At 44.1% G+C, this 14,692-nt stretch overlaps 1 protein-coding gene across 1 annotated transcript in view; it reads right to left on the reverse strand.

The window, feature by feature from the left end:
* Positions 1 to 14,692, reverse strand: part of FRAS1 (Fraser extracellular matrix complex subunit 1) — a 321,939-nt gene that overhangs the window by 16,172 nt on the left and 291,075 nt on the right. Inside the window, 4 exon segments of the mRNA XM_027773018.1 lie at positions 3,167 to 3,326; positions 4,793 to 4,900; positions 7,364 to 7,514; positions 11,388 to 11,602. Coding sequence (XP_027628819.1) covers positions 3,167 to 3,326; positions 4,793 to 4,900; positions 7,364 to 7,514; positions 11,388 to 11,602 — 634 coding nt within the window.

A 14,692-nucleotide genomic window follows, 5' to 3' on the forward strand; every position in this document is an offset into this window, starting at 1 on the left:
GGACCTTGTTCCCCACGTGTCTGCATAGCCAGCTCCCCCAGTTCCTTCGAGTCTTTGCTCAGGTGTACCTTCTGGTGAAGTACACTGGGAAGGCCTAATTAAAATAATGTCCCCTCTTACTCTGCTCTAGACCTTCCGCTATTCCATAGCACTCATCGCCTTAGACGGAGTCTACTCTTGAGTCTGTTATCTTGTGTCTCCTTACTTTACTCTAAGTCCTATGATCAGGGATCTCTGTTTTGTTTACTGATGTATTCAAAGTGCTGAGACCTTCTCTGACACATAGTAAAAGATCAATAAATACCTGTTAAATGAATATAGCATAAATTCTATGGTCTCCCAAACCCTCAGTCTTTTTTTTTTTTTTCAAAAATTTTAAAACATTTATTTATCTATCTTTTTATTTTTTGTGATTTTCAAGCTGCAGGTCCAGGACTGAGACCATGGTTGACCATGTGGGACTCCAGTGCCTTACTCACCACACCACTCACTGGTTCCTTTCAGTCCTGTTTTCCCCCATTCCCAAATACTATCTGCATCAATTTCCTCCCTAAGCCTGCAGAGCTCAAACAGTCTTAGATGCATGTCTCCTCTCTAATCCTGTAGTTCTTCCCACTTGTTCTGTAAAATCTAAATATTTCCCACGTCCTAACAGGACACCCACCACCCAGGAAGCCTTGTATAGCTCCCAGCCTCCGCTGGGCACCTTTCTCTCTGGTCAGCTGTGGCCTCAATGTTCTGCACCTCTCACAGCACACCCGGCACAGAACGCTTGGTGGTGGTTTTCGTTTTGCCATTTACCTATTTTTTTTTTTTTTTGGAGAGATTTTCACTGTAGGGCGCGTGCGTTCGCCAGACAGACAGAGAGAGACATAGAGACAGAAAGCGAGAAATCGCCCCCCAGGGGGGATGGTCACGCTGCAATCCCTTCTCCTCCATTCTCCTCTCGGGATCTTGGGCACGCACGCACACGCGCCCGGCGTGAGTTTTAAGCCACCGGGTCCGGGACACGAACCACGGTCGACTACGTGGGAGTCCAGCGACATAGCCATTACGCTAACTGCTGGTTCCCGCCATTTACCTATGTTTTGAACTCCTTACCAAAAAGGTAAACTCCTAAAGGAGGCTTATTCAGGAACCACCACGTGCTAAAACCTGGGGTGCTAGGGATTCCGACAGACATGCCTTCCATCAAGGGGAAGCTCACAACCTCCTGAAAAACTGAGACTAGCAAACAGACCATCAGACAATGAGCTGCATTACAGAAACTGGAACCGAGTGGGAAGCAGGAGGAGAGGACTTCCAGCACTGTCTGGAAGCTGTCCCAGAGGGGTCAGGATGTGAGCTGGGTCTCAGAACAGTTGCAGGTTTGCACGAGGAAAGGAATTACAAAGACATGGAGGTATGGATGGGCTGGTGGGTTCGGGGATCAGTGAGGGAGTTAATGTAGTCAGAAGGCTAGGCTTAGCTGAGGCTAAGGGGTGGGTCTGGGCCTTGTGAGCTATGCCAGGAGTGTGCAAATGGGTGGGCATCAGGGGTCAGTAGAGGACTTAAAGGAGGACAAGTTCTCTGTCTATAAACTGGGCAATGCACATGAATCATCTCATGAGGGTCTAGAAACTACGGTCTTTGAAGTTTTCTAAATATTGATTTCAAAAGAATCACTAGACAATAACAAATAAAATCAAACTTTCATAGTTAAGGAAATATTTTTGAAAATTATTCTTAAGTTGATTTGCTATTTTCCTATAAACTGGAAGAAGATTTTCATGTTAAGCATAGCTCTTATTTTTGATCTATAAAGTGGGGATAGTAATAATTATGAGATTCCTGCTTGCCCTCTTATTCTTTTCATGGTAGTTTTAATTCATTTTCCAGTTTATTTGTAGCTCCCGAGAGAGAGAGAGAGAGAGAGAGAGAGAGAGAGAGAGCGCGAGCGCACCCCAAGGGGTTTATTCCATGAACTGCCCCCAGATTCAGTAAGCTTAAGTCATGGGCATGTGTCCTGCCTGTACAGGGAAGCTTTGGGATGTGAACCTGGGACCTTCTCTTGAGGGTCCAGCATCTTAAGAGTTGTGCCTCTGGCTGGTGCAAATTCTGTTTTTTCTGTTCTTTCCTTTTACAAATAGGATATTCTGTTGTATTACCCAACTCCCCCCCCCCATTTTTTTTAAATGCTAGAAAGTACATGTGAGAGAAGAGAGAAAGAGAGAGAGAGAGAGAGAGAAAGCAAGAAAGACCCCCCTCTCATCCTCCAAGGGAGAAGGCCCCCACAGGCTAACTGCAGTTCAATCCTGGCTCCTGAAGCTTGAAAAACATGCTGGGCACATGAGCACACCTTCCCAGAATCCTGACAGGATGGAGAAATGGAGGAGAAAAGACTATGGCATGGCCATGCCCCACTGGGGGTGGGGGGGGTGTTTTCTCCTACTCTGTTTCTTTGTCTCTCTCTGGAGAAGCCTATGCCCTCTAGCAAAAAGACAAAATGGCCCCCTAGGGGTGAGGCTGGTCATGCCATAATCACTTTTTCCTTCTATTTTCCATCCCATCTGGATCTCGGGCACATGCATACCCGGCATGTTTTTACAAGTTGCTGGGGCTGGGACTTGAACCCTGGTTGACCATGTGGGAGTTGGCTTCCACTGCTTAACCACTGGAGACAGCCTTATCCAATTGCTCTTCTACCTCTGTATTGGATATGGGATCTTGTAGATAATAGACAATCTTGTTAGCTATTTGTAAGACCATCAAGGGTGTCATCTAGACCTACGTACCAGAGAGCCTAGATTTTGCACTGGTTGTAATGATGGAAACAAAACTGCTTTATTAAACTGCATTTTAGTTGGACACATTTTCCAGCTTCCTTTTTGAGTATTTATGGGTAGGCATGCAGTGACTGAGTGCAGCCAATGAATGGAAGTGATGCGTGCACAGCCCTGTCCCCAGGATTTATTCTAGGAGTAAATGTGAGTATTTTCTGGTTTAAGAATCAGAAATTGATCTGAGTTCAATTTATTTCTGTCTCTATTTTTTAAGAGTTTGTTTCTATCTATCCCCTTTAGAAAATAGAAATCTAGCCTTCAAAGAAAAGTCCTATGTCCAACATGATGAAAGAAACCGAAGACCTTTCAGATCTACCTATGGAAGTCTCCGTCCCTGTATTTACCTGTTATAGGAGCTTGTGGCTCTCCAGAGTTGATAGGGAGAATCAAAAGTCTGAGCACTCCACAATAGCTGCAGGTCGAATTCAATGCCTCCTAGGTGGTCTGGAGTCAGGATGAAAGATTTCACATCTGGGAGAGTGTGGTGCTCCATCACAAACTGACCTATTTCAAGGGTAAACACACTCTTATTTGTGGGTTTTATTGTACTTGCAGTGAAAGCCCTATAAAAGTCTAAGAACTGAATTAATGTTCTTCTATCAAACAACTAAGGTTATACCCTTGTGGCCCTTAGACTATACTCTACACTGGTTGGAAAAGCACGGCATTGCCTACCGGCTTGTGATCCTACTTGTGATGGTCCCTATGGTTATAGAAACTTATAAACCATACAAATATGTTTTGTGGAAACAGTGGTGCATGGCATATACTTAGATCTCAATTCTTTTTTTTTTTTTTTTTGAAGAGGTTTTTGCCTTAGGGCGTGTGCACTTGCTGGAGAGAGAGAATCAGAGACAGTGAGAGGGAAAGTAAGAAATTACCCCCTTCCCAGGGGACGGCCATGCTGCAATCCCTTCTCCCCCTTTCTCTTCCTGGGATCTTGGGTCCAGGACTCGAACCGCGGTTAGCCATATGGGAGTCTAGTGAAATAACAGCTATGCTAGTCTCTTAGCTCTGAATTATACCCAACATATTTCTTGCAGATATAAAGGTCTCAGGTCTCAGATGTTTGTATAAAAGTATCAATGTTGGATAAAAATCACATTTGGGGCTATCCAAATGTTTGGTGGAGGGAAACAATTGTAAACATCATTTAAAAAAGTAATGAGTACTGGGCAAGACAACACCACTCTTTAAAACTGCAGTGATACAATGTTATGGATAAACAAAAGTAGGGGAGACTATTCTAGATTAAAAGAAATGAAAAGAGCTACAACAACCCACATGTAACATACAAATCATGATGGGATCCTCTTTCCTTTTATACAAAGAGACATAAAATAATATAAATAAACATGGAAACAGTGGAAAAGCCAAGTGTGGGACAGTAGAGGAAATATGAATAGGGGCTGGATACCTTGGACATGATAATGGTATCACAAAAGAATGGCCTTGTTCTTAGGAGAGGTCTACTGAAGTATTTAGGAAAGCAGGACATGAGGGCTGCAACTTGTTTGTAAATGATGTGATCCAAAAACAAAACAAATCAAAACAAAACAAAAGGTATCTATGCGTGTATATGTACATATACATAGTCAAATGTTAACAATTGTCTGGGACCAGCAGATGGCATAATGGTTACATCGCTGGACTCCCATGTAGTTGACCTTGGTTTGAATCCCAGACCTGGCAGCTTAAAATTCATGCTGGGCGTGTGTGTGTGTGTGTGTGTGTGTGTATGTGTGTGCCCAAGATCCTGAGAGGAGAATCCCCCCGGGGGCTGATTTCTTGCTTTCCGTCTCTCTGACAAGCACATGAGTCCTAAAGCAAAAATCTCTCTCAAAAACAAAACAAAACACAAAAACAAAAACAGTTTTTGACTTTGCTTTTTATTTTTCTCTTTTTTCAACTTTTCTGTGTGCTTACCACGTGTGTTATACAAAGCTGGGGAAAAGCAGCACTGGCATTACCTCTGAATTTGGCATGGGTCTTGAATTCAATGACGAGACGGCCGTCCTCTCGAATGTAGATCCTTATTATCTGAAGCCTTGCGGAGAGCACGCTGTCCGTCTGGATTCCTGGGGAGGCAACAACACACAAAGCTCCCAAGTTAGGGCATGGGGGGACCCCCCCAGGCAGTGACCTACAGGTAGTTCCCAGGGCCATCTCTAACTAGAGCTGTACACCTATTCAACGGTAACTTAGCAGAAACTTTCTATATTCACATGAGCACCAACTCCATAGACACATTTGCCAATTACAATGGTGTGACAGCTCATTCCCCTTGGCCCCTTTTTATAGGTGTGCTGTCTTTGACACAGACTTTACATACTTGTTAGGACCACTCGGTACAGATACCCATAGTTCAGAAACAAAATGGTTCTTAAAAAACATATTATTATGTTTTCACATAGTCCACCCTTGCTTCATACTGCACTTTCTCTTCCTTCCAGGATACCTTCCAGGACTTAGCCCTAAACAAAGTTCTGGTGGCTACATTTAGTACTCAAGCCAATGGAGAACTGAAGGGAAGCTCGTCTCGGAAGGCCGGCTATACATGGCATACCGTGAGTAAGCGTGACTTTAATAAAGGTGAGTGCAGTCATGATCCCAGTGAGGTCAGAATGATCAAAGACTAAAGGGTAATCAAAGGAGGAGAAAAAAAAAGTTTGAAAGACAAAATGAACCAGAAACCAAAACTTGAATTGACCCAGGGTGGGTAAACTTCCTTAACTTCCCTTCCTATGAGAAATATAAAGCAAATAAATGATTTGAGCTTAAGCCATTTAATAGCAGAAAGGACTACTTTCAATAGTTAGATATGAAGCCCTGTCTAAAGAAAATTCCTGTAGCTTTTCTGTGTCTCTGTGTCAGATAAAGCACATCCCCAGAAAGGGAAAAAAGGGAGGGAAGCAGTAGAAATAAGTGAGCGGCGACCACCAGATGGCGCAGTGGTTACATCACTGGACTCCCACATGGCCAACCATGGTTTAAGTCTCAAACCTGTTAGCTTGAAACTCACGCCAGGTGCGCATGCATGCCCAAAATCCCAAGAGGAGAATGTGGAGAAGGGATTGCAGCAAGGCCATCCCCCCAAGGGGTGACTTCTTGTTTTCTGTCTCGCTGGTGAACACATGTACCCTATGGCAAAATTCTCTCTCTAAAAAAAGAAGTAAAGGAGAGGGGTTGTGGATAATGTTTGATGTATAAGACACTGAAAATGGTAGAAAATAAGCAAAGTACAACAGAAATAACCGAGACTAACTGGAGTGAATGAAGGAAAGAATCAGAGAGTTTAAAGGGACATCTATACCCATTCTGATGGGTAGAAAATAAGCAAAGTACAACAGAAATAACTGAGACTCACTGGAATGAATGAAGGAAAGAATCAGTGGGAGAAGCTGGGGGGCATGGGGTAGGAGTGGGGTGTGTGCTCCCAGCTGAGGAACTGCCTTCAGTCCAGTTGCTGGGGCCACTCTCAAAGAGGGTAGGAATGGAGACAAGCCTTAGGGAGATCATTTTCAAAATTTAGCATTATAGGGACCAGCAGTTAATGTAATGGCTATGTCGCTGGACTCCCACGTAGTCAGCCGCCGTTTGTGACCCGGGCCCAGTAGCTTAAACTCACACCTGGGGCGTGTGGCTGCGTGCCCAAGAGGAGAATAGAGAAGGGATTGCGGTGTGGCCATCCCCCCTAGGGGGTGATTTCTCGCTTTCTGTCTGTCTCTGTCTGTCTGACGAGAGCACGCGCCCTATAGCAAAAACCTCTAAAAAAAAAAAAATTAGTATTACAGTTTGTGAGGTTCCAAAGGTTAAAAAAAAAAAAATCCCCTCTTTTTTTTTTTTAAGTTTATTTATTTCTCTCATGAGAGAGAGACATATTTAAATACACACGTTCCTTTAACAGAGTCTCACCACACTAAGACCCTCATCCCTCCACCTACAACCAGCTAACATTGAGGAGTGCCTGGTATGTTCAGGCTGACCAGGATCTGAACTTGGGGCCTTCTGATATGACTTCAGTATTGCACAGTGGTACCCCGCCACCTGTGCCACTTCTGCTAGGCTAAGATTCCTACTTCTGAGAGTGTGATGAAAGAGCAAACACCGTGTCAAATGAATAAAGCAGGACACCTGATGTATTTTCCCACGTCCATGCATCTGATTTAAACACGCTCTTGCTTCTGAAGCAACATGAATCACTCCATTTTTAACTAGGAGGAAACAAACATGATTATACTTCCAAACCCCACATGCCTCTGAATCATCACTGGGCAGATAGGACCCATCTATCACCTGCCATTCTCTCTACTCTGGCTCTGGCTGTCTGGGCTGAGGCCTTTCAACGCCAGCATCTGTGGATTTGGTTCTTTTTCAGGAACTGCAGACCGTACACGCTGCAGATTTGAAGTGACCCTCCTCTGGCTGTCTGCAGGACAATAGGACTTGGGATGCAGCTACTGGTACAAGTCACTACTGGTTTTTCCTTTTCGTCTTGCTCCAGTATAAGGTAGGGATATTTCGGATGTCAGCGTGCATACCTGTCCTCCAGAGAACGGTGTCATAGAAGAAGGAAAACTCCATCTCGGTGTGGTGCTCCAAGGAGGCCCAGCCGCGGGGGGCCGTGACGTAGATGTAGGACACGTACAGGGGCACGTGCACTGTCAAGAATGACTGAGCCGAGTCTCGCACCTGCCAAGGGCATGGTGTGCGAACAGAGTTAGTTCTTTCCCGGGATGATGGGCCTGCGATGCTCACATCTTGGTTTGATTTCATTCACACATTTAGACACTCATCCATTCAGTAATGATTAATTAGGAGCCTTTGTCTGCTCTTTGTTTTTCAGAAATTAAAGTAAATAAGGAGGTAAGAAGTAGCCAGCATGCTTTTTTTGAGAGGTTTTTTTTGCTACAGAGTGAGTGTGCTTGCCAGAAAGAGACAGAGAGACAGAAAGTGAGAAATCACCCCCCCCAGGGGGGATGGCCACGCTGCAATCCCTTCTCCTCCATTCTTGGGCACATATGCCACACTGCAATCCCTTCTCCTTCATTCTTGGGCACATACGCACACGCGCCCGTCATGAATTTTAAGCCACCAGGTCTGGGACTCCAACTGCGGTCGACTACATGGGAGTTCAGCGACATAGCCATTGTGCTAACTGCTGGTCCCACCAGCATGCATTTTTAGATAGGGTGATCTAAGAAGGTGTTCCGGAGGATGTGACACTTGTTCAAAAACACTTTCAAAAAGTGAGAATGAGCTTTTCTCCCATTCTTCAGCTGCTAGAACTCTTGGCTGAAATTTGAAATGTGGGGGATCTGGGAGCCTCTCCCTCAGCTGACTGTTGGCCAGGGACTGGTAGGAAAGGCTGAATTAACCTTATTGGAAGAGGCCCATGTCTGGCCCCCGGGGATGAACAGCGCCTGACCCTTCTGCTCCAGGAACAAAGGTCAAGGGTTTTGGATGTCAACGTCACCTCTGAGAAGCTCTCCAATAGGCAGCTCGGAGGACATTGTATACTTCAATAACATCCTGTCCCTGCGATGCTTCAGTGAGATGACCTTGAAAAGGCAGCACATCATCCTTCCCAGAGAACAGTAACTCTAAGGGGTTCCTGTCACTGACATTGATCGGGCTCAATAATTCTTATTTTATTACACAGTGAACAGAAACTGGATGGAAAGGTAACAAAATATTAACAGAAGCTTTTGTGGAAAAGCTAATGGTGTATATGTATGTGAAGGGGGTTGGTTTATTTATTCTTTCTGAATCTTAAAAAATATTTTATTCCTTAAACATACTTCTTTTGAAACAAATAGACAGACATACATAAGCCTAGTTGAAGGCGATTTGATTTTGGCATAGGAAATACTATAATATACTATGGGGCTTATATCATTTTCTGCTTGAAAATAGTGTAAAGTATTTATCCATAATTACGGAAAAAGAACTTGTTGTTTTATCGACATTTAAGATATCAAACATTTTATTTTTATTAGGTGTTTTTTCATATTCAAAGTTGCTAGGGATTTAAAAATTGATGCCAACTTTTTAAAAAGAAAACTAATTCCATAGTGACTTAAAAAATCCCTTTTTGGGGACTGGCAGTTGGCGTAATGGCTATGTCACTGGACTCCCAAGTAGTTGACCATGGTTTGAGTCCCAGACCCAGTGGCTTAAACTCATGCCAAGTGTGTGTGCGTGCATGCCCAAGATCCCAAGAGAGTGGAGGAGAAGGGGTGACCATCCCCCCCGGGGGGGTGATTTCTTGCTTTCTGTCTCTCTGTCTCTCTTTGTCCTTCTTATGAGCGCATCCACCCTATAGCCAAAACCTCTCCAAAAAAAAGTCCCTTTTTGTCATCCTTATTCTGTTTTCTTCAGAAAAATTCCAAACCTCCTCTGGACTTCACATCATCTTCTGTCCCTTAACATACAGATTTTGTTAAATATACTTGCTCCATCTCACAATTATTGATTTATAACCTCAATAAATTCTTGGCAAAATTAGTTTTTCTTTTTTTTTTTTGGTTTCTATTTATTTTCCTTTTGCCCCCATAATGTTGCTTATACACTTATAAAAAGAAAACAAAGCCCCTGACAAATATTTACTGCATACTTATTTTATGCCAGATACTGCACTAGGTACTTTCCCATGTTGAGATTATTAGTCACGATCTCAGATGAGGTTCTTCAGAGAGGTTTTTATCTCATGCAAGTCTGTTGATGCTCCATAAAGAAAGATATGAACCTGAGCTTGGTTCTAATTTGTTTCTTATTTCTGCCACTTATTAGTGGCTTCACTTATTTTTAAAGAAACAGACAACAGGGCCAGAAGGTGGTATGGTGGTGAAGATGCTAGATCCCATATACCTAACTCTGTGGTTTAAGTCCCAGAACCGGCAACTTGAAAAACATGCCAGGTGTGAGTGTGTGTGTGTGTGTGTGTGTGTGTGTGTGTGTGTATCCAAAACCCCAAGAAGAGAATGGAGGAGAAGGGATTGCGGCATGACCATTCTCTCTGGGGAGTGATTTCTCACTTTCCCTCTCTTTCTCTTTCTGGAGAGAGCATGTGTCTTAAAGCAAAAACTTAAAAGCAACAACAACAAAACAGACAACAACATACTTCTTCTGAGCATATATTTTTCCTGTGTTGGTTTACGATGTGGGTCATACGTAATAAATCCTTGTCTTTGCAGTTATCAAGCATATTCTGAACAAAAATATCCAAAAATATAACTGAAGTAAAATCCCACAGAGTAGAGAGCATACTTTTTGAGGGACCAAGAGAGAAATAAATCACGTAGTTTTGCATTTTTTGAAGTGACTGTAGATTGTGCAATCACAGAAACAGGAACCAAACCTAAGAATACCGTACGAGTATTCAGCAGAGGGCAGTAGTGTATATGAAATGAGAGGAAACCAAATGAGAGGCATCACAAAGAGAAATGAAACAGATTTTAATCAAAGATACTTCCCCTAAAATGAGAACTCTAAGTCCCTCTACAAGTTCCCACCGTCAGTGGGGTTATACATGACTTGAAATGAACGCACGTGAGAATGAGAGAAAGAGAAGAGCTCGATCTCTACCCCCATAGAGCCTGGTTACACCACGATCCTCGATCCTCTTCCTCGAGTTTTCTAACTTGCCAAGATCCTGGGCACATGCACATTGGCCTGTTTCAGGCTGATTAGACTAGGGACTTGAACTGCCATCAATACGTGGCTTCTAGCTTTATGGTCCAGAATGTTACCAACTGTACCACAGAGCTTGGGCTGGTGATGATTTTAGAAAGTGTATTTTTATAGGAGCTGTCCATTTGGAATAGATATGAAATCAAAGAGCCTTAAGCAATTATGTCTCTGCAGTCCTTCGGACAACAGTGCTCTTATTTCTGAAAGACGGTGTGCCCCGCCTGCCATTCCAACTCATTTCCCAGGTGCAGAAGAGAATGCTTCTCCATAATAATTACCCTACCATCAAATGTCAATCTTTTTGGCTCTCCAAAATACATTCCAAGATGAAAATCACCCAGAGAAGTAAACATTGGGTGTTTACGTAAGTGATTCTTCCAGACAGTAATTTCTCCCCCACATTTACATGCTTTAGAGGACTTTAGGGGCTTTCTCTTGTCACAATGCTAAGACCTTGCTTGAGGGACTTATAAAGAGGTTTCCTAGGGAGCCAGGAGATGGCATAATGGTCATGTCGCTAGACTCCCACATAGTCAACTGCAGTTCTAGTCCAGGACCTGGTGGATTAAAACTCATGCCGGGTGCGTGTACGTTCATGCCCCCTATCCCAGGAGGGGAATAGAGAAGAAGGGACTGTGGCATGGCCATTCCTCCTTGGGGTGATTTCTTACTTTCTGTCTGTCTGTCTCTGTCTCTCCAGTGAGTGCATGTGCCCTATAGCAAAAATCTCTCTTAAAAAAGAAAAAAAAAGTCTCGCTTAGTGGACTTGACCAGCTCTGGATGCAAAGTGTTAACTGAAGTGCTTCAGAAAAGAAGAAGGTTGGGCCCAGTCCCAAGTCAGCACAGCCTCCAGACAACCTCCTAGGCACCCACCTGGAAGTCAGCAGTGACAGAACCCCCACAGACGTCAATCAGCTCGGTCATGTCATAATAGGCATCAAAGGTCCACACGCAGCTCTTCAGGTTCAGGTGTTTGTAGAGTTGGATGGTCTTTGGCTCCCGCACGCTGGGGTCAAATTGGAAGGGGCGGTCATAGCCAGGGCCCAGGGCAGCGCTGTCATGGACCATGTCATCCAGGAACCCTGCCTCTGCAAGGAGGGGAGGAACAAAGAAAGTAACTGAGTCTGCAGATGCCCAGAAGCTGGGGGAGGAGGGGCAATCCTGTCGACACTGAGAGAGTTCTCTGTCCATCAGAGAGGCTCCCTGAACAGAACAGACTGGGGCTCCCAACGACACTAAGACTGGACCGGGAGCTTGTAAAGGGATGGGGAATGCCTGGTGCCAAGTGTTGAACAGAGGACTCCTCCTCTAAGAGCCTGCAGCCATGGGAAGAACAGGCAAACGAATGATGGCAGGGACAAAGGAGACAGAACTTGGAAAAGAACACATGGTGGCTTTGCCTGTCACACCTGGCGAATCTGAGCTTGCCGTGTTTCATAATCAGCCCTAAAAAACAGATTTCCTGTATGGATCATTCGCAGATAAATTATTTTATATATATAATATATAATATATATATATTATTTTTTGCCATAGGGCAAGTATGCTTGCCAGAGAGATAGAGACAGAGAAAGCAGGAAAGTGAGAAATCACATCCCGGGGAGGTTAGCCATGCCAAATTCCCTTCTCTGTGCATTAACCCCACACCACCTGATAGAGACAAATTAAGATTTTTGAAGACTAATTTTTAAAAAAGCTTCTGTGGCACACCAGAAAACTAACATCTGACTACCTCTCTCCCCTCCTATGGTTTCTGAACTGTTGGAAAAAATGTCTTAATTTTGTGTTAATGAGTAAACAGCTCACTAATGATGCTTGACTAAACCTCACCTGCTGCAGGCAAAAATTACTGAATCAAATGCTGCCAAGCAAGTGAACGGTTTTAAATTAAGAAAAACCTTTATGCAGCAGAGAACTAAATACAGATACAATTTTATAAAATAAGGACCACATTTTGTTTGTAGACTATGGATTTTTTTTGAGAGTTTTTTTTTCTATAAGTTGTGTGCACTTGACAGAAAGACAGAGATAGAGAGACAGAAAGTGAGAAATCACCTCCCAGGGGGGATGGCCACACCACAATCCCTTCTCCTCCATTTTCCTCTTGGGATCTTGGGCACACACTCACATGTGCCCGGTGTGAGTTTAAGCTACTGTGTCTGGGACTCAGATTGTATTAGACTACATGGGAGTCCAGCGACATAGCCATTACACCACTGCTGGTCCCATAGACTATGGATTTTAAAGAGTGCATTTCTAAGAAGACTTGACACAAGCAATCAGCCCCCTGCTTCAACAGGACTAGGTACTCAGTGAACATGTCTTGAATTTGTTTTTAAGTACTGGAGGAGGTGCAAAGTTTCAGTCTTTAAACACAGTGTGTTTCTTTCACTAGCTTCTATGTGGACCAATTCAACTTCCATGTGACTCAATGATTTAATAATTTACACTCAACCAATTTCCACTGTATAAAGACCTTCACCACCAAAAGTGATGCTTAACGTATATGGAAGCGCACATGAATGCATTTCTGTCTGCAAAAACACTGTTAAATGATTCATCGGTGGTGAAGGGAGGAAATACGCATTTAATGTATGCTTGTGAAGGTCAATGGAAATGGACAGGTTCTGCATACAGTCAAAGGTCCACCGTGGTGCACACAGCACGGAGATGCACTGGCTCGGCTGGGAACCCTCAGGCCTCTGTCAGCCGCAGGGCAGCTCAGCCAGGGTCACGATCTTGCTGGGACAGACCACCTCTAGTGACCCAGTCGGTGGGCTGCAAAGGTCTGGCCATTTTGGTCGGAAGCAAGTCAAGTCTCTCCAGAGCTCCCCACCCTACACGGCAGTGAGACTTCTTCCTCTGCCCAATTCTGCTCCCCAGCTTCTCTTTAACAGGTGAGGTCCCCTGATATACACCTCACACCCCAAACTCCAGTTTAGCACCTGCTCCTGGGAAAAAAACCCATCTTATAACATTTGTTATGATTTAGATAATGGTTCGTCACCTGTGGTTCATGTTTCAGAATTTCACTTTGGTGGGCAGTGACTGGATGGATGTTTTCCAAAAGTTTGTGTGTCGGGATTTGGCTATCTTGTAAAGGTATTCAGTGAAAATGTAATCCCTTCATGGTGTTCTGGGGTGGGCAGGGCCATTGGGTGTGGTAAAGTCGTTAGGGTGGGGCCCACGGTTCAGTTCTGGTGTGAATATAAGGAAAGGAGAATGAGTCCAGCAGACATCACTCACATGGATACAGACTCCGTTCCACTTTGCTCAAAGGTCTGCTTTCCACTGACTTGTGATGCCGTGGATTTGCCAGCCACCAGAATTGTGAGTCAATAAATCTGTTTCCTTACAAATCATCCAGCCTCAGGTAGTTATGTTAGCAATGCAATAATGGACTACGATGACATCTGCCATCTGTATATCAGCTTTCTAAACTTGAGACTCTCACGGGATTTGTGAGATTCAAATATGTTGACCACAGGGGAAAGGAACTAACTGAAGTTTACCATTGGTCAGTGCTTTAAAAATGTCAAGGCATTTGAGACCAGCAGTTAGCGTAATGGCTATGTTGCTGGACTCCCACGTAGTTGACCGCGGTTCGAGTCCTGGACCCGGTGGCTTAAACTCATGCCAGGTGCGTGTGTGTGCATGCCCAAGATCCTGAGAGGAGAATGGAGGAGAAGGGACTGTGGCGTGGTCATCCCCCCTGGGGGGTGATTTCTCGCTTTCTGCCTCTCTGTCTCTCTCTGTCTGTCTGGTGAGCACACGCGCCCTATAGCAAAAACCTCTCCAAAAAAAGAAAAAAAAAATGTCAAGGCATTTAATCCTCATTGGTAGTAATAGCTGTCGTCCTGTTAGAGATAAGCAAATAGAGATAAGCTATTTTTGTTTAATTGTACAGGTAGTGGAGTAAGGATTTAAGTCCAAGTCAATTTGACAACAAAGTCCTTGTCTTTTTCCCTGTTCACTTTATTGTCTGTACTACGATGTTTGGAAGTTTGCTAGAAAGAAATACTATGAATATGCAGATTTTGAGGACCAGAAAGGCAGAGATCTCCTCACTCAGCTGCCTCCTGACAGTCACGGCGCGGGGCTGGCGTGAGAAGGCTAGCCCATAGCCCGTGCCTCACCTGAGATGCCTCTCAGGTCGTGGGTGGTGACTAAATTGGAGC

This window comes from Tupaia chinensis, unplaced genomic scaffold (assembly GCF_000334495.1).
Source record: "Tupaia chinensis unplaced genomic scaffold, TupChi_1.0 Scaffold000318_1, whole genome shotgun sequence".
Classification (NCBI taxonomy): domain Eukaryota; kingdom Metazoa; phylum Chordata; class Mammalia; order Scandentia; family Tupaiidae; genus Tupaia; species Tupaia belangeri.